Source organism: Mustelus asterias, chromosome 1, assembly GCF_964213995.1.
Source record: "Mustelus asterias chromosome 1, sMusAst1.hap1.1, whole genome shotgun sequence".
In the NCBI taxonomy this organism is placed as follows: Eukaryota; Metazoa; Chordata; class Chondrichthyes; order Carcharhiniformes; family Triakidae; genus Mustelus; species Mustelus asterias.
In genome coordinates, this window is record NC_135801.1 from 41,164,862 (window position 1) to 41,190,172 (window position 25,311).

At 45.5% G+C, this 25,311-nt stretch overlaps 1 protein-coding gene across 1 annotated transcript in view; it reads right to left on the reverse strand.

The window, feature by feature from the left end:
- The window catches only part of rxfp1 (relaxin family peptide receptor 1), a 177,504-nt gene that overhangs the window by 99,107 nt on the left and 53,086 nt on the right, over window positions 1–25,311 (reverse strand). Inside the window, exons 5-7 of the mRNA XM_078233281.1 lie at window positions 20,396–20,545; window positions 6,770–6,875; window positions 5,905–5,976 (exon numbers count right to left, since the gene is read on the reverse strand). Coding sequence (XP_078089407.1) covers window positions 5,905–5,976; window positions 6,770–6,875; window positions 20,396–20,545 — 328 coding nt within the window. The remainder of the gene's footprint in view (window positions 1–5,904; window positions 5,977–6,769; window positions 6,876–20,395; window positions 20,546–25,311) is intronic.

Genomic DNA, 25,311 nt, shown 5'->3' on the forward strand with positions numbered 1-25,311 from the left:
GGGGAAAAGAAATAAGAGACACTTTCCCAGAGAAGTTGGTGGGGCTGGGGAAGGGAGTGGCGTTGTTGGCTGGACTGACGGGGGTGTGGGGAGAGAAGTAGATAAAGGACTGTGCCCATCACAACATTCTACTTGTAAAATTCCCAGTCAGCCATACTTTTTCTGCTCCTCCTCCCCTCGAGCTTGCTCAGACCCCTCCTCCCCTTTGGACCTGATCACCCTCCCTCTTTGGGCTAGACCACTCTCACCATCAGGCCTGCGTGGGTCCCCCTGCTCCTCAGACCTGCCGAGAGCCACACCCCTCTCAAGCCTGCCCAGACTTCCTCCTTCCTGTTGGACCTACCCTATTCCCACTTGGGCCTGTTCAGAGCCCACTACCCACTCGGGCCTCCCCTGATTAATCCTACCGTTCAGGCCTCCTAATCGTCTTCAGGCCTTCCAGGCACCCACTCCTCCTTGATGTCTCTGGGTCTGTGATGGACCTGATCCCCCAGACTTGGGCCTGAGTGGTTCCTACTGCCACTACTGCTGGATCACACCATCCTCTCCCAGCTGCCAGACCGCTGCTGGAAACCCCAATCCCAAACACCCTCAGGGAGCGGCCAGTGCCATTCCCTCGTGGCTAAGTGTCTATGTATTGTTCTGGCCGCTCTGGACAGTGTGAATGTGCAGACACCAAAGATGTTCAGGTAGTGGCAAGAGAAGACACTGAGCAGTCACCTCAGTCACTTACTGGAGGACAAATGGTGTTCCTGGCCTAGGATGCGGGATGGGAAGCCCAAATTCCAGGATAATCCTGTAAAATTCAAGATAGCTGGTCATGCTGAGAAGATACACTTTGTGATCTGGATGGCAAGGTAATCTAGCTCACACAGTTGAGAGGAAGTAGCAAAATGAACTCCACTACCATCGCCTCTGCTGAAAAATACAGGGCATCCCTGCTCCTTCTGCTGTACAACCAACTAAGCTATGGGTGGTTTATCTCATGAGGAAAGGCTGAACAGGCTAGGTTTGTATCCACCGGAGTTTAGGAGTGTAAGAGGCAACTTGATTGAGGAGTCTTGACAGGGTGGATGTGGAGAGGATGTTTCCTCCTGTGGGAGAATCTAGACATGATGTGGAGATGCCGGCATTGGACTGGGGTGAACACAGTAAGAAGTCTCACAACACCAGGTTAAAGTCCAACAGGTTTATTTGGTAGCAAATACCATAAGCTTTCGGAGCGCAGCTCCTTCGTCAGATGGAGTGGAAATGTGCTCTCAAACAGTGCACAGAATCACAGAAATCAAGTTACAGAATACTGATTAGAATGCGAATCCCTACAGCCAGCCAGGTCTTAAAGGTACAGACAATGTGGTGGAGGGAGCATTAAACACAGGTTAAAGAGATGTGTATTGTCTCCAGACAGGACAGCTAGTGAGATTCTGCAAGTCCAGGGGGCAAGCTGTGGGGGTTACTGATAATGTGACGTAAATCCAACATCCCGGTTTAGGCCATCCTCAGGCCTTCACGACACACGACGGCGCAGAGTCGCTGAGCAGAAACTGATAGCCAAGTTCCACACACATGAGAGATCCCTCTGTGTGTTAATATTTCTAACAGTTCTGTCATTTACAGTATAATTCACGCCTAAGTGTGAATTCACACCAAAGTGCATCACCTCGCATTTGTCCGGCTTAAGCTCCATCTACCATTTCTGTGCGCAAGTCTCCAATCTATCTATATCTTGTTGTATCCTCTGGCAATCTTTGGCACTATCAGCAACTCACACAATATTCGTGTCATGCGCAAACTTACTAATCAGACCATCCACATTTTCCTCCAGATCATTTATATATATTACAAACAACACAGGTCCCAGCACTGATCCCTGCGGAACACCACTAGCTACAGATCTCCATTCTGAAAAGCACCCTTCCACTGCTGCACTCTGATTTCTATAACCAAGCTAGTTCTGTATCCATCTAGCCAGCTCATCCCAATGCCCTGTGATTTTAGTTTTTGTACCAGTCTGAAATTTGGGGCCTTGCACTTTTGAGCAGAGCACACACATCTCAGCTACTGATATTTTCAAACATTCTACCTATGGATGAATGCTTTTATGTGTTTATTGGGAGCCAAGTGTCTCAATAAAGGTTGACTTCAGGTGGAGATACTCTGGGAGGGGATAAAAAGGCAAAATTCCAGAGCACATGGGAAACTGGGACTGCTGAGTTTATTGACTGAAACTCTTCCTCCTTGCTCAAAAACCCATCCCTGCCAAAATCGAATTCTTTGATTCTGACATTGTGGAAGTGTAGACTGGGATGGATGTCAGTGTATCACACTTTCAAAATCTAGATCAATAAAATAAATTTTTTAGGAAACAGAAGCACTGACTTCCATAAAAGCAAAAAACTGCAGATGCAGGGGATATGGAATAAAAACAGAAAATGCTGGATAAACTCAGCAGGTCTGACAGCATCTATGGAGAGAAACAGAATTAACGGCCGGAATTCTCCAACAGTTCATGCCCCGCCGCCTCTGCCAGCGAGGATGGAGAATTTGGCGCTCAGCCAAATCTCTGTTCACTGCAGTGGACGGGAGATCCTGGTTACGAGTGAGGTCAGAGAATTTGGCCCAATGTTTCAAATTCAATGTGACTCTTCTTCAGAACGGAATTTGGTGCTGATTTCTATGACCATTTCTTGAAGTCATGCTCCCACTGAGTGAGACACTGCTCCAAAAATGTACCAGTGTTGAGAGAACAGTTTTTTGGGCTCTGGAATATAGCTGTCCAGCTTTTTTGCCCATTCTGGGTTTATGAATTGAAAATCTAGTCCAGGTATTCTTTGATGAAGATATAAATGAATAAACTTGTGCAGCATTTAGAAATAAAAATCTTTGTTGTAAAAAAAGCACACTAACTATGAAAGCAGCTTTAGTCAAACTTCACGTTCTATCATTTCCATCAGTACTTGAAAATGATGAAATGATTAATGCCCCGCACTTTGTTACTCATAACAGTGGGGCAGTTATACCCGCTTCATCAGTGGGGCAGTTATACCCGCTTTATCAGTGGGGCAGTTATACCCGCTTCATCAGTGGGGCAGTTATACCCACTTCATCAGTGGGGCAGTTATACCCGCTTCATCAGTGGGGCAGTTATACCCGCTTCATCAGTGGGGCAGTTATGCCCACTTTATCAGTGGGGCAGTTATACCCGCTTCATCAGTGGGGCAGTTATGCCCACTTTATCAGTGGGGCAGTTATACCCGCTTCATCAGTGGGGCAGTTATACCCGCTTCATCAGTGGGGCAGTTATGCCCACTTTATCAGTAGGGCAGTTATACCCGCTTCATCAGTGGGGCAGTTATACCCACTTTATCAGTGGGGCAGTTATACCCGCTTCATCAGTGGGGCAGTTATGCCCACTTTATCAGTGGGGCAGTTATACCCGCTTCATCAGTGGGGCTGTTGTAACCTGTTTACACAGTGGGGCTGTTGTAACCTGTTTACACAGTGGGGCTGTTGTAACCTGTTTACACAGTGGGGCTGTTGTAACCTGTTTACACAGTGGGGCTGTTGTAACCCGTTTACACAGTGGGGCTGTTGTAACCTGTTTACACAGTGGGGCTGTTGTAACCTGTTTACACAGTGGGGCTGTTGTAACCTGTTTACACAGTGGGGCTGTTGTAACCGTTTACACAGTGGGGCTGTTGTAACCGTTTACACAGTGGGGCTGTTGTAACCATTTACACAGTGGGGCTGTTGTAACCATTCACACAGTGGGGCTGTTGTAACCATTCACACAGTGGGGCTGTTGTAACCATTCACACAGTGGGGCTGTTGTAACCCGTTTACACAGTGGGGCTGCTGTAACCCGTTTACACAGTGGGGCTGTTGTAACCTGTTTACTCAGTGGGGCTGTTGTAACCCGTTTACACAGTGGGGCTGTTGTAACCCGTTTACACAGTGGGGCTGTTGTAACCCGTTTACACAGTGGGGCTGTTGTAACCTGTTTACACAGTGGGGCTGTTGTAACCTGTTTACACAGTGGGGCTGTTGTAACCGTTTACACAGTGGGGCTGTTGTAACCGTTTACACAGTGGGGCTGTTGTAACCATTTACACAGTGGGGCTGTTGTAACCATTCACACAGTGGGGCTGTTGTAACCCGTTTACACAGTGGGGCTGCTGTAACCCGTTTACACAGTGGGGCTGTTGTAACCTGTTTACTCAGTGGGGCTGTTGTAACCCGTTTACACAGTGGGGCTGTTGTAACCCGTTTACACAGTGGGGCTGTTGTAACCCGTTTACACAGTGGGGCTGTTGTAACCTGTTTACACAGTGGGGCTGTTGTAACCATTTACACAGTGGGGCTGTTGTAACCATTTACACAGTGGGGCTGTTGTAACCATTTACACAGTGGGGCTGTTGTAACCCGTTTACACAGTGGGGCTGTTGTAACCCGTTTACACAGTGGGGCTGTTGTAACCCGTTTAGTCATGATGTGGAGATGCCGGCGTTGGACTGGGGTAAACACAGTAAGAAGTTTAACAACACCAGGTTAAAGTCCAACAGGTTTATTTGGTAGCAAAGGGGCTTAGAGCTTCGAAAGCTTGTGTGGCTTTTGCTACCAAATAAACCTGTTGGACTTTAACCTGGTGTTGTTAAACTTCTTACTGTGTAACCCGTTTACACAGTGGGGCTGTTGTAACCGTTTACACAGTGGGGCTGTTGTAACCGTTTACACAGTGGGGCTGTTGTAACCGTTTACACAGTGGGGCTGTTGTAACCGTTTACACAGTGGGGCTGTTGTAACCATTTACACAGTGGGGCTGTTGTAACCGTTTACACAGTGGGGCTGTTGTAACCCGTTTACACAGTGGGGCTGTTGTAACCATTTACACAGTGGGGCTGTTGTAACCCGTTTACACAGTGGGGCTGTTGTAACCTGTTTACACAGTGGGGCTGTTGTAACCCGTTTACACAGTGGGGCTGTTGTAACCATTTACACAGTGGGGCTGTTGTAACCCGTTTACACAGTGGGGCTGTTGTAACCATTTACACAGTGGGGCTGTTGTAACCCGTTTACACAGTGGGGCTGTTGTAACCTGTTTACACAGTGGGGCTGTTGTAACCCGTTTACACAGTGGGGCTGTTGTAACCTGTTTACACAGTGGGGCTGTTGTAACCTGTTTACACAGTGGGGCTGCTGTAACCATTCACACAGTGGGGCTGTTGTAACCATTTACAGGGTAAAACTTCTGTATCCGCACAAGCATGGAAATCTGGAGGTTGCAGTCAGGATTACTCTAGTCCTCCACAGGTTGCAGTCTCTGCCAATGGAATCTCCACAGAAATGATGGTAAGGTCAGTACTTGGGGTGATTATCTACTGGGTTCACACTAAAGGCAGGTTGAATCAGGAACAAGTTTTAACGTTATAATAAATGATGAAAATAGGTGAATAACTGCGATAGCCCTGAAAAAGCCAGTTTACAAATGTGAATTAATGCTGGAGATTAAAACAATATACTTTTTCGATTTTCCTGTTTTTCTCTTTTATGCCTCTGTCTTAATTCTATATGTATGTCCCAATCTTTATTTTGCTTTCTGTACTATAATTTATATTTGCTCTTTTTTTCACTTCCTGTTTTAAGATCTCTCATTAAGGTTCCTCAATCTGACTAACTGAAGAGCTTCCTTGCTGCTGGTCCTGTACAGATGCTTTGTAGAGTGTACTGAGCTGAATAGACCCTGGTTACAGCTCTGCTGACCAGCCCGCAGGAAAGTCTATGGGCAGCCAAACGCGAGGTGAACAGCGAAAGGTGTTCGTTCACTGCTCCCAGCAAAATCAGGACCAATGACTCCCAATAGCGAGCACAGCCAAAACATAGTTTCAAGCAGTAATTCACACTTACAGTTCTTGAAGATCTTGATAGTTGCTGAAACCATCAGAGTGAAGTTTTCTTATCTTATTAATCTGCAGTTTTCTGAATCAGTTAAAGAGGAAGAGACAGCAGTGAATTGAAGAAACATTGGGTGGAATACCCCAGTCTCGCTAAGCAGAGGGAAGCTCTGCAGCCAGAGGAACTTAATTTGGTGGGAGGCCAAAAATTAGTTTCCCGAAGGTGGGATGAACTTTAGCAATCAAGTTCCTGGGACTTTAAAGGCGGGTCAAGGGTGGAACAAGCTTCCCACGACCAATGTTGGGATACCCCTTTGCATGTATTAGCAAGTCATGTATTCTCATTACAAGGCCACCTCGCCAGAATTAAGTTCCCCCTCCAAATTAAGTTTCCGCCAGTGAGAAATTTCAATGTTTACATTCACAACCTTTCCGTGATTAACAGTGAGTTGCTGCTTCATTGTCCTCTCCAGTGTCTGTAAATGTCAGCCTATGCTTGAGACCAGGTGGTGGCAGTGTCGGTTGCATGGAGCATGACCAAGGAAGGGGGACGGTTAGTGGGGAAGGGTGGAGCAGTGGCTGGGCAAAGATGAAGGGATAGTGAAATTTCTACAGGTGTCCTTCAAATGTGGCACCTGGACCTTGGACCACATGAGGTAATTTAGGGACGGTGACCTCCTACCCACCCCATGCAGAGATCCAGCTCCTCTTGGATGTATATATAATGAGCTGAACAGAGCAAGATCGTGCATGGTCAGTCACCCCGTCCCACACTGGAATCACTGCAGCCTCTGCACCAGCCATCCAATTTAGACTTCAGAGTGTCAGATTCCGGTCATTTTTTCTCCCTCGCAAGAGCATGATGATTCTGTACTTACAGTGATAATACATTGGAAGAAACCAAAGGGACGGAATGCAGTCCAGCCTGTTGACAATCGAGTTCCAGACCTTGGCATTGACATTTCTTGGAGAAATTCGCAAGCACTGTACAAAAAGAAATGTTACTATACATTATTCATATGTGACTAATTGGATTTATTAAAAGCACACGCAATGCTCTTACATCAAGAAACGTTGGTGAGTGATGCAAGAAAGGAATCATTACCATATACCTTGTAAACAGAATTTTAAAAATAATTGAAGCTTTTTTCTTTCCCTGCTTTTTTAAAATTTCCTCTCCTGAAGTTGCTGAATCATTCTGGGATGTGGTTTCATTTCTCTGGTTGGTTGGTATGTAATAGATTGAGACACAGAAGGCCAAAAATATCATGATCAGTTTAAAAGTTTCTAATTTATTTTTCTGTCCATCCAATGTTAATCCAATGCCCATCTGATATTCATCTAAGTGTGTTGCTTCCAGAAATAGTGAATGTGGGATTTCTGCACACCTGCCTGATGCCACCTTTACTGACAATCATTTTCCTGGCTTGGGGGCAATTACACGGTCAGGGTGGGAAGGAGCACACCAGTGAAATTGAGAATAACATTTGAGTGGAGCAGCTCTGGAAAAGAGAAGTTACAATTAATGGTGGCCAGCACTAGGTATCCCAACCTTCCCTCTGTTGCATACTCAGTACTGCCATCGCAATACTGTCCTTTCTATGGGTTGGTGGTAGTATACAGGAAATCAGGGAAACCAGCTGGTTTCTCAAGCACTGTTTACTGCCAGCATTTAACCCTAGTGGGGTGGTCAAACGGTTAAGATCCTTGCTCGGGAGGGGGAAAAAGGTTTAGGGTTGCGATTCAATGTTGGACCTTGGCACAAACCCATGCAACCATGTGGTGGGTAGTGGCTGATGTCACAACAATATGGTGTACCAATAGAGTGCCCATGGTCATCCATAGTGATTCCACAAATTCTGGGACCATGGCCAGTAGAGTTTTAGAGATACAGAATTGAGATAAATTTTTGGTTCTTCTCTGAAGTACTTCTGGATTTATTCTGGGCTTTGCTGCACTTTATAGTCAATAAACCTAGTTAAGTAGTTCTCCACGCTGGCATTTTTCAATCCATAGTTTGGAGACTGTTAGTTACACTGTATTACATATATTAGTGTGCTACATTTGATGATATTGGTAACACACGGTCACTGTTGCCTTCCACTCACTCATTCCCTGGCTCAATCATTGCTTAACCATTATAATGTTCTCCCATCAACATCTTTTCTTCTTTGCAGATCTGACAGCATCTATGGAGAGTAGAGCCAATGTTTTGAGTCTAGATGACCCTTTGTCAGAGCTTCGTCAGATTCCAGTATCCGCAGTATTTTGCGTTTATCTTTTTTTCTTTGTTATAGAATAAATTAAACTTCTTTCTTTCCTCAAGTAGAAAATAACAACTGACCAAAAATGAAGATGGTGTTGTAAAGGTTTGAGCAAACTCACAAAGTAATGTAACTTTTGAAACTTACTGCAGTTGGTAAATTCAGTTTCTTGTTTTGAAATTCTTCCATAGTATAGATCGAAAATCTCAGACCATCCATTGTCGTCATCTACAATTGAAAAAATGATTTTAAAAAATATTATTCAGAATAGATGCAGGGGCATATGCTCACACATTGATGCAATATGACCGTATCCTGAAAACTGGTGGATGAAGATATCCTTAAATATGCTTTCAAGAGTGCCAAGAAACTTGGACCATTGTAGTGGGAACATGAAGTCACTGTAGATACAGGTGCAAATGCAGCAACATTACTTCATTCATCTGATAAAATGAAACCATGATAGTCACATTTTTATTCATTCGTGGGACATGGGTGTCGCTGGCTGGCCAGCATTTATTGCCCATCCCTAGTTGCCCTTGGAGGGCAGTTGAGAGTCAACCACATTGCTGTGGCTCTGGAGTCACATGTAGGCCAGACCAGGTAAGGAAGGCAGATTTCCTTCCCTAAAGGACATTAGTGGACCAAATAGGTTATTCCCACAATTGACAAAGGTTTCATGGTCATCATTAAACTCTTACTTCCAGATTTTTTTTATTGAATTCAAATTCCACCATTTGCCATGGCAGGATTCAAACCAGGGTCCCCAGAACATTAGCTGAGTTTCTGGATTAATAGTCTAGTGACAATACCATTAGGCCATCGCTTCCCCCATCAAACGTAGAATTTTAGTTTTGGGACCAGATTCCAAGCTATTGAGCAATGCACACCCCAAACCAAAGGTCTGAGGCCAGCCCAAAATTGGACCTCCGTCCTCACTGACATCTAATGTAGGCATTCTTGTTCCACCTCCATGGACAGTTCACACATTTGAAGAGCATGAAGATCAGGCTACTTGTCTCGCCAGCAGCGGCCTCATGGTAAGTCCTGGGAGGAGGGTTGCATTGGCTAATAGGTGGGAAGTTGAGGCCGAGAGTGGTGACTGAGGAGTCGGAGAGAACAGCCCTACTTCTCTTGGCTTCACAAAGTTGTTGGAAAAACGTGCATTGAAAAAAAATCTTACTTTCAGTTGGTGGTTGCAGTGACAACTTAAGAATCCTGAACAAGTAGGATTGACACCTGCCCTGCTCATCACTGCCCAATTTCTGTGAGGGGGCTTTAAACAGAAGCTAAACCCTTCATTCATATATTTAAGGGACCTGCAATATTAAAGGAGGTGCAGGAATTGAGAGAGCTTGAGATGTACGTTTATAAGTCTTTGCTGACAGGACAAGTTGAGAAGTGTTAGAAAAGGATATGGGTTCCAGAGGATTTTAAAAAAGAAGTGAAACTTGTAAATGCTGATATTTAAAGAGATGTGAGTGTACTCATACAAGAAACACAGATACACCAGGGCAATTAGGAAGGCAAATAGAATACAGGATTAAAGAAGTTTTGAGACAATCTACAGAGACTTGGTGAGACCACACCTGGAATACCGTGTGCAGTTTTGGTCTCCATATTTAAGTAAGGATGTAAATGCATTGGAGGCAAAAGTTGATTAAATTGGTTCTTGGGATGGGGAGCTATGATGAAGGGCTGCGTAAAAAGGCCTTGTATTTCCCGGAGTTTAGAAGAAACGTACAGGATTCTGCAGGGATTTGATAGGACGGACACTAAGATCATTTCCGCTGGGTGAGGAATCTACAATACAGAGGCACCGTCTCAGGATAAGGGGCTGATCGTTTAGGACTGAAATGAGAAATTTATTCATGAAACTGTTGTGAATGTTTGGAATTCTCTACCCCATAGGATGGTGGATGCTTCACATATGCTTGAATATATTTAAGGCTGGGTTGGGCAGAATTTTGTTTCCTCAGGGAATTGAGGGATATGAGGAGCAGGTATGAAACAGGAGTCAAAGCCTGAGATCAGCCATGATCGTACTGAATGGCAGAGCAGGCACGATGAGCCAGATGGTCCACTCCTGTTCCTATTTATTGTGTTCTTGGCTTTACAAACAGAGGCATGAATTACAAAGTAAGGGAGTTATGCTGAAAATGTATTAATCACTGGCGAGGCCCAATCTGGAATACTGAGTCCAAGTCTGGGTACTTCACTTTAGGCAGGATGTCAACAGCTTAGAGAGGCTGCAGAGGAGATTTTCTAGGTACCCAGGGATGAGGGACTTCACTATGTGGAGAAGCTGGAAAAGGTTTTTTATTATTCATGCACAGGATGTGGGCGTCACTGGCAAGGCCAGCCTTTATTGTCTATCTCTGTTTGCCCTTGAGAAGGCAGTGGCGAGATCTTCTTGAATACAACTGCGTGTCTGGCTAGCCCATTCCAGAGGTTAATCAACCACATTGCTGTGGCTCTGGAGTCAGACATCGGAGACACCTGGTAAGGGGGCAGATTTCTTTCCCTTAAAAGCGTCCTTTTGCTTCTGGCACAGCCTGCGTGAGCGTCAATAACCTGCGCCGGCAGCCTCAGGCAGGAAACCATCTTGATGTCTCACAGCTGCACCGGCTGATGTCATACCTGAAAGCCTAATTTGGATGAGGTCCAGACAACAAATCTAAAACAACCAGCACTGAATTACAAGCTGGGCTCTGCATTAACATTATTCAAAGGGCCAGGCACCCAACATTGTGGCTGAGGAATGGGTCTCCTGTACTATCAAAAGTATGGGGGCTGAAATGACAGAGCCTCTGGGTTTGCAACATGATAGGGAAATGGAGCAGATGCTGCGGAGAGGGAGAACTCTGCGCCATCCCCTCTGACAGGTTGGAGCCAGACTCCATTGGCCCAGTGACAGGAGCTTGCCCAGCAGGCCACCCATTACTCTCAGCATTTTGAAGTGCAAGCTAATCTGTGCCCTTTTGTACATTATTGTGTTCCTCATCTGAGTCTTCTGCAGCAAGACTCCTCTGCGACCTCAGCTTCAGGGATCAGGATCTTGGGTTCATGTCACACTATTTGTAAACCCCACCTTACTGCCAGGGTTTGCAAAATCCTATGACTGTCCTGGCTTGAGACAATTCACACCTCTTTAACCTGCGATTATCCCTCTCTCCACTCACACTGTTGGTATCTGTAAAGACTTGATTACCTATAAAGACTCGCATTCCAACCATTCCTATCTGTAATTGTGTCTTTACCTATATATGCTGTTTTTGTGTGAACCTCCACTCACCTGATGAAGGAGCAGCGCTCTGAAAGCTTGTGATTCCAAATAAACCTGTTGGACTTGAACCTGGTGTTGTGAGACTTCTTACTCTGTGATTTTCAGGTTATGATAATTCTTCATTGCCCCTTGGTGTGCTTGCAGCCCACTTGTGCCTGGTGACCAACCCAATTCTATGCGAGCTTTCACATTAGGTGCAATGCCAATGTCTGAGTTGGTGGCTGCAAGTGTCAGATCAAGTGATAGGGCCTCTTCAGTGATGCTGTGCTATTATTCTCTCTTTCTCTTTGGGCTGCCGTGGATGAGCAGGGGAAATCTTGCTCATCAAGCCAGATGAAAGGAAGAGGGTGAGATGGGAGTTGAGAAAGGGCACAAGCCTCAATGTTTTCAGTGACACAGGAAACAACAAAACCCTGTTGCAACTGGCCCCATTATTTTGGGAACCATCTCCTCTATAGCACTCAGGTGTCATCATCCCGGCTGCTGCTTTGTTCCCTTCTACTGTATGCCATGTGTCACACAGGAGAAAAGGCAGAATGTCAGCGATTGAATCATATTGTGTTGGGGAATGTGCTTGCTGAAGCTGCAAAGTTGGAGGCATGTGGAGATAGTGAGAGGTGGATGTAAAGCTTGAAACACAGGTAAATGTGAAATGAGCTAGAGTATTTCAGTGTTAGACTTGAGTCCTGAGTGCCAGGGCACGCTGCTGTTTGCAAGATGGGGATGTGGTGCAATGAGCAGTGCGAGTTGGTGTAGGACATGTAGGATTGCATCATATCCTTTAAAAAAGTACCTGGATGAGCACTTGGCACATCATTACATTTAAAGCTATGGACCAAGTACTGGTAGATGGGATTAGGTGGGAGTTCAGGTGTTTCTCGTTTGTCGGTGCAGATTCGATGGGCCGAAGGGCCTCTTCTGCACTGTCTGATTCTATGATCCATGCAATGACCATTTCCAGAGAAGATCTGACCATCTCCTCAAGACATTCAATGGCATTACCACTGCTGGATCCTCCACTATCAACATCCTGGGGGTTACCACTGAACTGAACCAGCCATAGAAATACTATGGCTACAAGAGCAGATCAGAAGCTGGAGAGTGTAACTCACCTCCTGACTCCTCAAGTCTGTCAACCAACTACAAGTCACAAGCCAAGACTGTGATGGAATACTCTCCACTTGCTGGGATGACAGAGGCTCATACACCACTCAATAAGCTGAACACCATCCAAGGCAAAGCAGCCCACTTGATTGGCACCCCATCCATCACCATAAACATATACCCTGCATCACCAATGCACAATGGCAGTCCCAAACTCTGACATTCTGCACTCTCTGTTGAAGGAGAAGGTCACCCATGACAAGTGAGAGAAGCAGATGATGCGTGGAAGACCAGCACATCTACATCTCCTCAGAATCTCTGAACAAATGGTCCTCAAGATCATAGGCACCAGTGTAATGGAGCCAAAGACACCAGCTGCCAAGGCCATCCTGATGACAGTAAGTTGCTGTCTTATGCATTTTTTCCACTAACACCTCACCTTCAAGCTGAAAGGTGACATAAAATGGAAACTGCCAAATGGAGCAACCGATCGCACCCTCCCCTCACTCTTACCCATCTCCCATGCTTCTGTACTTTCCGATAGTCAAAAACCACTGGCTGTTTAGCCCCAGCAACTTCATGCAGAAGGGCAAATGGAAGAAGGAAGCTCTTAGTAAGAAGCACCATCACTCAATCTATCACTCGCAGCCACCAGCGCAAACTCAGCACTGCACAATCGTTAGAGGTCGGTTTAGAGTCAAGATCACTGAGCATGAATGGGCTGTGGCCAGGACACCACGGAGGGCGATGACACACACCAGCACTGCTACAGGGGACTCAGATGAGGGTGAATTATAGGGAAAAGTTGATGACAATGCGCACCAAGAAGCTTGGTACTTGGCATGCCTGCTAGATAGCCTTCAACTGGCTAGGAGTATAATATAGTTTGGCTCCACTATGGTACAGGGCATGACTGAGAGTTCATCATTTCTACTGTGGAAGTGATGGGTACCTGCACGGCACCACTGCCAGACTGACACCTCTGCTATCCACTGTCAGTGTTTCCATTACACAGGCAGATTCCAGATTCCGATGCCAGTGCTCAACAGGGCACGTGGGCACTCACAGCTGTCACAGCAATCTGTGATCTAGCATAATGTGGCACCATGGAATGTAAATTTGCTGTCCTCTCTCAGGATGACAGCATTCTTTCTTCCACCATTGTCACTTGGTCAGTGTCCTTGCTGTCACCTCTCAGCTAGCCAGTCTACGATGCCACCCATCCTGAGATAATGTAGTCTGAAGCTGGGTGCTCAAGGCCCAAATCTGGTTGAGGGCATCTTTTAAGGCCAACTAAGTTTCCCCCAATGTAAATCAGCAGTTTTCCAGCAGTTATGCTGCAGTCACTGTGGTAGCCCTGCATAGGAGCAGTGGGTCAGGCAAAGGCATTCACTAGACAGGCTCTAGGTGGCGACACACGGGTAAATGGTTCTGTTTCTTCATGTTTTTAATGTGTTGTTGGATAAAGTTGTTGAGTGAAGGCTTTTGTCATTGGACCTTATTGAGTGATGTTAGCCAATGGTACTTTGTGCTGGTGTCTCTGAAAACGATTACTGTCAGGGTTCCAAGATGGGGAAGTGGACATGTGGTCTCCTCCCTTCCTCATTTTCTTCTTCTTTCTCCTCCTCCTTGTCCTACTCTTCCTCTTTCGCCTGAGATGTCCCACGATTCATAGGAGATGGTGGCTGGATCTCATAGCTGCAAGATTGTGGAGGATGCAGCATATCATCTCAAACGTGTAAACTCCCTTGGGTGTATACTGCAGAAACTCCTCTCAAGCAATCTAACAGTGAAAGCTCTGCTTCAGAAGCCCCGATAGCTTGCTCCATGGTTTTACAGGTGGATCAATAGCTCCCATTGAAAGGCCTCTGAGTCTGCATGGTGAGATGGCAGAAGTAGGTCATGAACCATGTGTGCTGGAGGTATCTCTTGTTACTGAGCAGCCATTCTGTTGTCTACCTTTGAGGCTGGAAGACGGTGTGAATTGTTGATTGTTGCAGGATAAAAGGATCGTGATTTCTGCTAGGATAGCAGGCGTTCACTGAGATGAACTTCTTGATGCAGTTGCACATAAACTGCATCCTGACTGAGTGGTAACCCATGTGACTGCAATATTGCCTCATCTTGGCATAAGCGGCCCATAGAGACATGGTATGCAGTCGATGGCATTATTAGCAAGCCCGCTATGCTGGCAAAAGCCCCATATCTTCTCATCCTGATCTTCCTTCCTCAGGGGGAAGAGACTAAATTCCCCTCACCTCCTGTGCCCTAGTGTATGCTTCTCTAGTTGACAAATTGCTAATGTCGCTAATGTTTCTAATGTTGCCAGTTGTTACCTGGTAGAAGCCGGTTGTGAAGAAAGAAAGGTTGACGCTAAATTTCACACAAAGAGTGGTCCATCCTCACCCTTGTTTAAGGTTCCATGGTTTGTGAAGGAGGTGGCAGAAGTCCATCACTATCTCCTTAGTGAAGGATAAGGAAACCTCCTGAGGCTCTACTCCTGCCTCATCCCAATGTTGATCTGGTGCTGCTGAAAGTCCCTCTTGGGATAGGAGTTTCAAAGGAGAGCTCTCCTTCTCTCCTCAAAGAGATACCTCTTGCTCTCTCTCGCTCTGCCTCCTCCTCTGTCTGTCCTGCTCATGTTACACAGCAAGTGGAACTGCAACTAGTGCTCCCAGACTATCTAGAAGGACAAGGATAGCAGGCACATGGAAAACCACCAAATCCCTCCAAGCCACACACCATCCTGACTTGGAACTATATCACTATTCCTTCACTGTCATTGGGTCAAAAACCTGGAACTTCCTCCCTAACAGCACAGAGGGTGTACTTATACCACAGCAGTGGTTCAAAAATGCAGCTCACCATTTCCTTATGAAGGGCAATTAGGGATGGGCAATTAATGATGGCCTTGCCTGTGACAGCCATGTCCCAAAAAGAATAAAAATATTCTACGCCCAGACGCTGTGGGTGGGATTTTCTGGCCCCAAAAACCGGAAAATCCTGCCCGAGTTCAACGGACCTTGACATGGTCTGTGTCCCACCCGCTACAGTTCCTGTGGTGGGTGGGATGGGAAAACTCAGGTCTATAATTCTCTGCCTCTCTGTGACCAGCAGGAATGTTCAAACTCCTCTAGCAACTTACCACACTGCTTCCACAAACACAACCTGAGCACAAGTAAGTTAAAAGCACCTCAGTTTAGCGATAGAGGTAAGTGGACTAAGTTTAGTAACTGGACTAGTAATCTAGAGGTCCAGGCTAAAGCCCAGGGAACTGGTGGAATTTTAAACTGAATAAATAAATCTGGAACAAAAACAATCTAGTCTCAGTAATGGTGACCATGAAACTATCAGATTGTCCTGAAGGCTGATCTGGTTCACTGATGTCCCTTCGGGAAGGAAATCTGCTGTCCTTACCTACACATGAATCCAGACAGCAATGTGGCTGTCTTTAATCTGCCTTCTGAAAGGGCTTAGCACGCCAGTTGTGTTAAACCGTGACAGGCATGTCAAAAGGAATAAAACTGGAGGGATAACTTGGCATTGAACATAACATTGGAAGCAACAAAGGCAAACTGTGTCCAGTTGACCTTTTGAAGACCTCATCACCAACAATTGGGGCTTGTGCCAAAATTGGGAGAGCAGTACCAGGGACTAGTCCTAGCTACAGACTGACATAGTCATGCTCACTGAATCATAACCTAGAACCAATGTCCCGGTCTCCTCCATCACCGTTACTGGGTATGTCTTGTTGTTCTGGGAATCCTCAACATTGACTCCAGAAGTCTCATGGCATTCGGTCAAACATGGGCAAGGAAATTTCACCAAATGCCCTCCCTCAACCGATGAATCAGCACCCTTCCATGTTTAACATCACTCGGAAGAAACACAGAGTAGCAAAGGTAAAGAATGTACTCTGGGTAGGAGACTTCAATGCCCATAACCAAAAGTAGTCTGGTAGTACCACTACTGACTGAACTGGCCATGTCCTGAAGGACATACCTATCAGACTGGGCTGTGGCTGAGGGAACCAAAGGAAAAAAAAACAACTTGATTTTGCCTTCACCAATTTACCAGATGGAAAGGAGGGGGAAGCGATGCCTTAGTGGTATTATTACTTGACTATTAATCCAGAGGCAGCTGGTGGAATTTGAATTCCATAAAGAAAATCTGGAATTAAGAATCTACTGATCATCATGAAACCATTGCCGATTGTCGGAAAAACCCATCTGGTTCACTAATGTCCTTTAGGAAAGGAAACCTGGTCTGGCCCACATGTGATTCCAGAGCCACAGCAATGTAGTTGACTCTCAACTGCCCCCTGAACTCGCCTAGTATGCCACTCAATGGTATCAATCGCTAAAAGTCTCAACAAAGCTTTAATGGTATTGTGGGTCAACCCACAGCACAAGGACTTTCAAGAAGGCAGCTCACCACCTTCACAAGGGCAACTAGGGATAGGCAATAAATGCTGGCCAGCGTTGCCCATGTCCCTCGAATGAATAGAAAAAAGCAGGTATCCAATCATCTTTAGCTGCTTCATAAATGACCTCCATCATAAGGTCAGAAGAGGGGAAATTCACTGCTGATTGCACAATATTCAGTCTCATTCTCGACTCCTCAGATACTGAAGCAATCCATGTCAATATGCAACAAAAGTTGGACAACATTCAGGTTTTGAGCTGATAAGTGACAAGTAACATTTGTATAACACAAGTGCCAGACAATGACCATCTCCAACAAGAGATAAACTATCATCCTTGACATTCATAAGCATTACCTTCTCTGAATCCCCCATTATCAACAGCCTGGGAATTACCATTGACCCAAAACTGAACTGGATCAGACAAACACTGAGGAAATCAAGAAATTTAGAATTTTGCAGTGAGTAACTCATCTCCTGACTCCTCAAAGTCTGCGTACCATCTACCAGGCAAGAGTCAGGAGTGTGATGGAAGATTCTCCACTTGCCTGGATGAGTCAGCCCCAACAACACACATGAAGTCCAACATCATCTAGGGCAAAGCAGCCTGCTTGATCAGCATCCCATTCATCACCTTAAACATATCCTCCCTCCACCACTGACACAATGGTAGCCACATACAACATGCACTTCAGCAACTTGCCAAGGCTCTCTGGACAGAAACTTTCAAACCCCTGACCTCTACCACCTTGAAGGACAAGTACAGCAGGTACAACGGGAACAGCATCATCAACAGGTTCCCCTCCAAATCACAGACCATCTTGACTTGGAACTATATTGCTGGGTCAAAATCCTGGAACTTCCTCTTTCGCAGCACTGTACAACACACGGACTGCAATACTTCATGGCGGCAGCTTCACCACCACCTTCTCAAGCTCAATGACACATAGGCAGTAAATATTGGCCTAGCCATTGATGCTCAAATTGCATGAACAAATACAAAAAAAAAGCTTCAACTTGTGAATGCCCTTTAAATAGTCCCAGAACAAGGGTCCCCTAGACCCTCGGGGTCCAGCATGCCATGTCCCTGCTTGTGGTTAGCAACACCAAAGCCCATCTAGTGCCATTCCCATCGGGGGCTAGGTGCATGCAGGGGGGCTGCTGAATGGGCTCAAATAAGTGAGTTTGCATAATTATTAGGTTGCCACCTGCTATGGGTGGGAACCTGATTGGGGCCGATGGAGCAGTTCGGGTTAATCTCAATTGCCTTTACCCCCATCAGGAATCCTGATCTTTGGCCAACTGTGCCATTCTGTGTGGCATTGGGATTCCTATGGGTTGTCTTACGAGGCTGGAGAATCCAGCACTATATGTGTCAATCAGGTCGTCTCTCATTCTTCTAAACACCAATGAGTACAGGCCCAACATACTCAACCTCTCCTCATAAGAAAATTCCTCCATATCCTGGATCAACCTAGTGAACCTTCTTTAGACTGCCTCCAATGTCAGTATATCTTTCCTTAGATAAGGGGACCAAAACTGTTCACAGTATTCCAGGTATGGTCTAACTAACACCTTGTATAGTTTCAGCAGGATCCCCCTATTTTTATACTCCATTCCCTTTGAAATCAAGGCTAACGTACCATTTGCCTTTCCTATTACCTGCTGAACTTGCATGCTAGCTTTCTGTAATTTATGCATGAGGACCCAAATCCTTCTGGTGTAACTTTCTCCATTTAAATAATATTCAACTCCTTTATTGTTGCTACCAAAGTGCATAACTTCACATTTTTCTACATTATGTTTCAACTACCACATTTTTGTTCATTCACTGAAAGTGTGGTGGTGGCAGGTTCAATTGAGGCATTCAAGAGGGCATGAGATGATTATTTGAATATAAACAGGGGCATGGGGAAAAGATAGGGTAATGGCACTAAGCCATGATGTTTGGAGAGCTGGTGTAGACACGATAGGCTGAATGGCCTATTTGTGCACCATAATAATTGTGATATGTCTTTAATCAATGGATTTTGTCGCTTGGCTGGAAGTTTCAAACACCTGTATGCTTTATTTTAGGATGGGAGAGAATGGAAACTCTCCAATGGACTTTAGATTAGAGAACATAAAACATAGCTAACAAAGAATAATGCACCAATTATTTTGGTACAGGGAGATTCATGTGTATTATGATTTTAAAGGAGTGGGAAACATTTTATTTGGTCTTCTCTGCCTCCACCCTGCCGAAATCAGAAAATGGTTGCCAAACAATTTTTTTCTGCAGATCATGGGCCATGTTTCTTTTTAAAATGAATGCCTTTTTGCAGTAATTATTTTCTTTTTGAGAGCTGCAACAACCTGAATACGTAAGTACTAAACACCAACGACAGGAGAATAATGGGATAAAATTGAGAAAAGCCACGTTTAAAAATGAATTACATTTAACCAGGTATAATTTTAAATACATCTGACAGATTTTCATTTGTTACACTTGAGCATGAGTATTCACAATGCAAATCTGAATAAAGAAATGTCAGTTGAGAAAGACTGCATGCTTTCAACACAGCTCATCTTATTTGATATGCATTGATCTAAATTCACTCTGCCTGACTTTTCCTTTATGTGGTCTACTCTGGTGATTATTTGTGTACCACGGAGACATGAAATGTTATATTCATGGGCATGTACTCAGCTTGGAGCATTTGATCAAATGAGCAGCATAATTTGAAGTGATTTCAGCCGCCTTATTAGTACTAACTGTGCCAGGGGAAAGCTAACCCTCAGTATCATAGAATCACAGAATCCCTAGAGTGCAGAAGGAGGCTATTTGGCCCATCAAGTCTGTAACAACTCTCCAAAATAGCATCTTAACCAGGCCCACCCTCCCCGCCCTATCCCCATAACCAATTACCATGGTCAATCCACCTAATCTACACTTCTTTGGACTGTGAGAGGAAACCAGAGCATCCGGAAGAAATCCATGCAGGCACGGGGAGAATGTGCAAATGCCACACAATCACCCAAGGCTGGAATTGAACCAGGTTCCTTGGTGCTGTGAGGCAGCAATACTAACCACTGTACCACCATGCCAGCCCAGTAGATATAGACGTCACATCGATATGCAGGTAGATCTGACTTTGTATAAAAATGAATCTGGTTCTGGTGTTGTATACAGGAAAGTAGCCTGATGAGAATTAAAATATGATTCCAATCAATTGGTTTGAATAGACGAAAGGTTACAACAGAACGAGCATTGGAGTGGATCTATTTCTGCATCTTCATTTCTGAAATAGTCTCTGGGTGAGAGGAGAACATATCTGATGATGAATGCAATGAAGGCTGCATTTAGTCATTTCATCTGCAACCAAAGCTGATCATTGGGAACAACATTTTCTTTTTTCCAGAAGAATGTAATTAATGATATACATACCACAATTTTCCTCATCTGCTTCATTCCCGCAGTCATCCACACTATTGCAATGGAGGAGCTGAGGCAAGCATTTTGACGTGTTTCCACAAGGAAAATATCCTAGAGAACATCCAGTACGTTCTCGATGCAGCTCCAAGACGTTAAAAGCAACTGCAAACATGATAAGAAAAACAAACAGTCTATTTAATAAAATAACTTGGATCATTAATCTCATTCTTACATTGAGGTTGTAAGTCACGAATGGTAATAATGAGACAAAGGCAAACATAAAGAGAGCATCGACCCTTGCTGTTAAGATGTGGGGGGAGCTGGGAATGGATACATCTTCATAGTGCTTCATCTGATTCCCCATTGGGACATAAGCAGAGGACAGAAACCCTTGAAAAATGGCATACATCAAATCATGTTGATCCAGAAAACCCTTGTGATAATTCATCCCCCACGAGCTTAGAGCATTAGAATGTGGGATTTGTATGGCTTCAGGTTACATTATTCCACACACATTGATCCACATAGCAGTAAACATAGGCGGCATTTGCCTCCTATTTAACACTGGAAGGGAGTGAGGAATTGGGCAGCAACCCATTGAGGTGCCAGCCTTCGCTCAATTGCTGCTTTCTGGACTCCCCTCAAAAGAGTGACTGAGGAAGATTTTGAGTTTTAATTTTGTCTGTGGAGTCAGGAAACTCATTCCAGCCCTTTGAGGTCACTTCCTCAATGCCCAATCTAATCTGCCAGCTGGCTCAGCCAATATCTCATTGTCCGACAAAGCTGCAGTGGGCTGTGTGTGCACCTTGTTAGTACCACTTAACTTAAGTTACAACTTGAAGGTGGTTCAGGACCCTGGTGGTGGCTTTGGCCAACTTCAGTTGACTTTCCATCCTTATTAGCTGGAAGTCGAAGAGAGAACTCTGGGCGTTTTGAACAACGGCGACAGGCACTCATACCTGTAGTGACATAAGGTGATGTGGAGATGCTAGCGTTGGACTGGGGTAAACACAGTAAGAAGTCTCACAACACCAGGTTAAAGTCCAACAGGTTTATTTGGTAGCAAACGCCACTAGCTTTCGGAGCGCTGCTCCTTCGTCAGGTGAGTGGGAGATCTGGTCACAAACAGGGCATATAAAGACACAAACTCAATTTACAGAATAATGATTGGAATGCGAGTCCTTACAGCTAATCAAGTCTTAAAGGTACAGACAATGTGAGTGGAGAGAGCATTAAGCACAGGTTAAGGAGATGTGTATTGTCTCCAGACAGGACAGTTAGTGAGATTTTGCAAGTCCAGGCAAGTCGTGGGGGTCACAGATAGTGTGACATGAACCCAAGATCCCAGTTGAGGCCGTCCTCATGTGTGCGGAACTTGGCTATCAGTTTCTGCTCAGCGATTCTGCGTTGTCGTGTGTTGTGAAGGCCGCCTTGGAGAACACTTACCCGAAGATCAGAGGCTGAATGCCCGTGACCGCTGAAGTGTTCCCCAACAGGAAGAGAACAGTCTTGCCTGGTGATTGTCGGGCGGTGTTCATTCATCCGTTGTCGTAGCGTCTGCATGGTTTCCCCAATGTACCATGCCTCGGGACATCCTTTCCTGCTGCGTATCAAGTAAGAAGTTTAACAACACCAGGTTAAAGTCCAACAGGTTTATTTGGTAGCAAAAGCCACACAAGCTTTCGAGGCTCTGAGCCCCTTCTTCAGGTGAGTGGGAATTCTGTTCACAAACAGAACTTATAAGACACAGACTCAATTTACATGAATAATGGTTGGAATGCGAATACTTACAACTAATCCAGTCTTTAAGAAACAAAACAATGGGAGTGGAGAGAGCATCAAGACAGGCTAAAAAGATGTGTATTGTCTCCAGACAAGACAGCCAGTGAAACTCTGCAGGTCCACGCAACTGTGGGAGTTACAAATAGTGTGACATAAATTCTGATTCTAGGATCGCATGATAAAGACTCAGGAGGAAAAAAGCAGAAATATTTATGTGAAATAGTGTGACATAAACCCAATATCCCGGTTGAGGCCGTCCTTGTGTGTGCGGAACCTGGCTATCAGTTTCTGCTCCGCGACTCTGCGCTGTCGTGTGTCGCGAAGGCCGCCTTGGAGAACGCTTACCCGAATATCAGAGGCCGAATGCCCGTGACGGCCTTCGCGACACACGACAGCGCAGAGTCGCGGAGCAGAAACTGATAGCCAGGTTCCGCACACACAAGGACGGCCTCAACCGGGATATTGGGTTTATGTCACACTATTTCACATAAATATTTCTGCTTTTTTCCTCCTGAGTCTTTATCATGCGATCCTAGAATCAGAATTTATGTCACACTATTTGTAACTCCCACAGTTGCGTGGACCTGCAGAGTTTCACTGGCTGTCTTGTCTGGAGACAATACACATCTTTTTAGCCTGTCTTGATGCTCTCTCCACTCCCATTGTTTTGTTTCTTAAAGACTGGATTAGTTGTAAGTATTCGCATTCCAACCATTATTCATGTAAATTGAGTCTGTGTCTTATAAGTTCTGTTTGTGAACAGAATTCCCACTCACCTGAAGAAGGGGCTCAGAGCCTCGAAAGCTTGTGTGGCTTTTGCTACCAAATAAACCTGTTGGACTTTAACCTGGTGTTGTTAAACTTCTTACTGTGTTTACCCCAGTCCAACGCCGGCATCTCCACATCATGCGTATCAAGTAGACAACGTTGGCCGAGTTGCAAGAGTATGTACCGTGTACCTGGTGGATGGTGTTCTCACGTGAGATGAAGGCATCCGTGTTGATGATCCGGCATGTCTTGCAGTTGCTGTGGCAGGGTTATGTGGTGTCGTGGTCACTGTTCTCCTGAAGGCTGGGTAGTTTGCTGCGGACAATGGTTTGTTTGAGGTTGTGCGGTTGTTTGAAGGCAAGACGTGGGGGTGTGGGGATGGCCTTGGTGAGATGTTCGTCTTCATCAATAACATGTTGAAGGCTCCGGAGGAGATGCCGTAGCTTCTCCGCTCCGGGGAAGTACTGGACGATGAAGGGTACTCTGTCCACCATGTCCCGTGTTTGTCTTCTGAGGAGGTCAGTGTGGTTTTTTCACTGTGACGCGTCAGAACTGTCGATCGATGAGTTGAGCGCCATATCCTGTTCTTATGAGGGCATCTTTCAGCGTCTGGAGGTGTCTGTTGCGATCCTCCTCATCTCAGCAGATCCTGTGTATCAACAAGTTCCATCCCACCATCAGACTCACCATAGACTACTCTCCGGAATCGGTTGCATTCTTGGACACACGCATCTCCATTAAGGACGGTCACCTCAGCACCTCACTGTACCGCAAGCCCACAGATAACCTCACGATGCTCCACTTCTCCAGCTTCCACCCTAAACACGTTAAAGAAGCTATCCCCTACGGACAAGCCCTCCGTATACACAGGATCTGCTCAGATGAGGAGGATCGCAACAGACACCTCCAGACGCTGAAAGATGCCCTCATAAGAACAGGATATGGTGCTCAACTCATCAATCGACAGTTCCGACGCGCCACAGCGAAAAACTGCACCGACCTCCTCAGAAGACAAACACGGGACACGGTGGACAGAGTACCCTTCGTCGTCCAGTACTTCCTCGGAGCGGAGAAACTATGACATCTCCTCCGGAGCCTTCAACATGTCATTGATGAAGATGAACATCTCGCCAAGGCCATCCCCACACCCCCACTTCTTGCCTTCAAACAACCGTACAAATTCAAACAGACCACTGTCCACAGCAAACTACCCAGCCTTCAGGAGAACAGTGACCACGACACCACATAACCCTGCCACAGCAACCTCTGCAAGACGTGCCGGATCATCGACACGGATGCCATCATCTCACGCGAGAATATCATCCACCAGGTACACGGTACATACTCTTGCAACTCGGCCAACGTTGTCTACCTGATACGCTGCAGGAAAGGATGTCCCGAGGCATGGTACATTGGGGAGACCATGCAGACGATACGACAATGGATGAATGAACACCGCTCGACAATCACCAGGCAAGACTGTTCTCTTCCTGTTGGGGAACACTTCCGCGGTCACGGGCATTCGGCCTATGATCTTCGGGTAAGCGTTCTCCAAGGTGGCCTTCACGACACACGACAACGCAGAGTCGCTGAGCAGAGACTGATAGCCAAGTTCCGCACACATGAGGACGGCCTCAACCGGGATCTTGGGTTCATGTCACACTATCTGTGACCCCCACGACTTGCCTGGACTTGCAAAATCTCACTAACTGTCCTGTCTGGAGACAATACACATCTCTTTAACCTGTGCTTAATGCTCTCTCCACTCACATGATTAGCTGTAAAGACTCGCATTCCAATCATTATTCTGTAAATTGAGTTTGTGTCTCTATATGCCCTGTTTGTGAACAGATCTCCCACTCACCTGACGAAGGAGCAGCGCTCCGAAGGTTAGTGGTGTTTGCTACCAAATAAACCTGTTGGACTTTAACCTGGTGTTGTGAGACTTCTTACTGTGGTATAAGATGGGCAGCCAACCTGTGGAGCCAACAAAATCTTGGAGTGGCACTCTACCAGTTTGAGAAGGGGCGCCAGTGTCCGCTGTGGCAACAAGCCAAAAAAACCTTTTTTCCCCCCTTTGTTTATTTCATGAAATACGGTCACAAATGTAATAGCAATCAATCACTCTAAAATCATTTGCTATCTCTGATTGCACCACTTGAGGTCACCATTGGTCTGAGACTGGAAGACTCTGAGCAAATAAGTGCTGATGGACCTACAGACAGTATGTATGAAAAAACTTTCAGGAATGTTTCAGAATTGTAAGGCAGGTGGACAGCTCATTCTTCACCTTGAGTGAAATTTATTGCCCATTTTAAAAATATTGAAACTTGGTGAATTCAGGTTCCTCATTTTTTGACACATTCTCTCACCTCTAA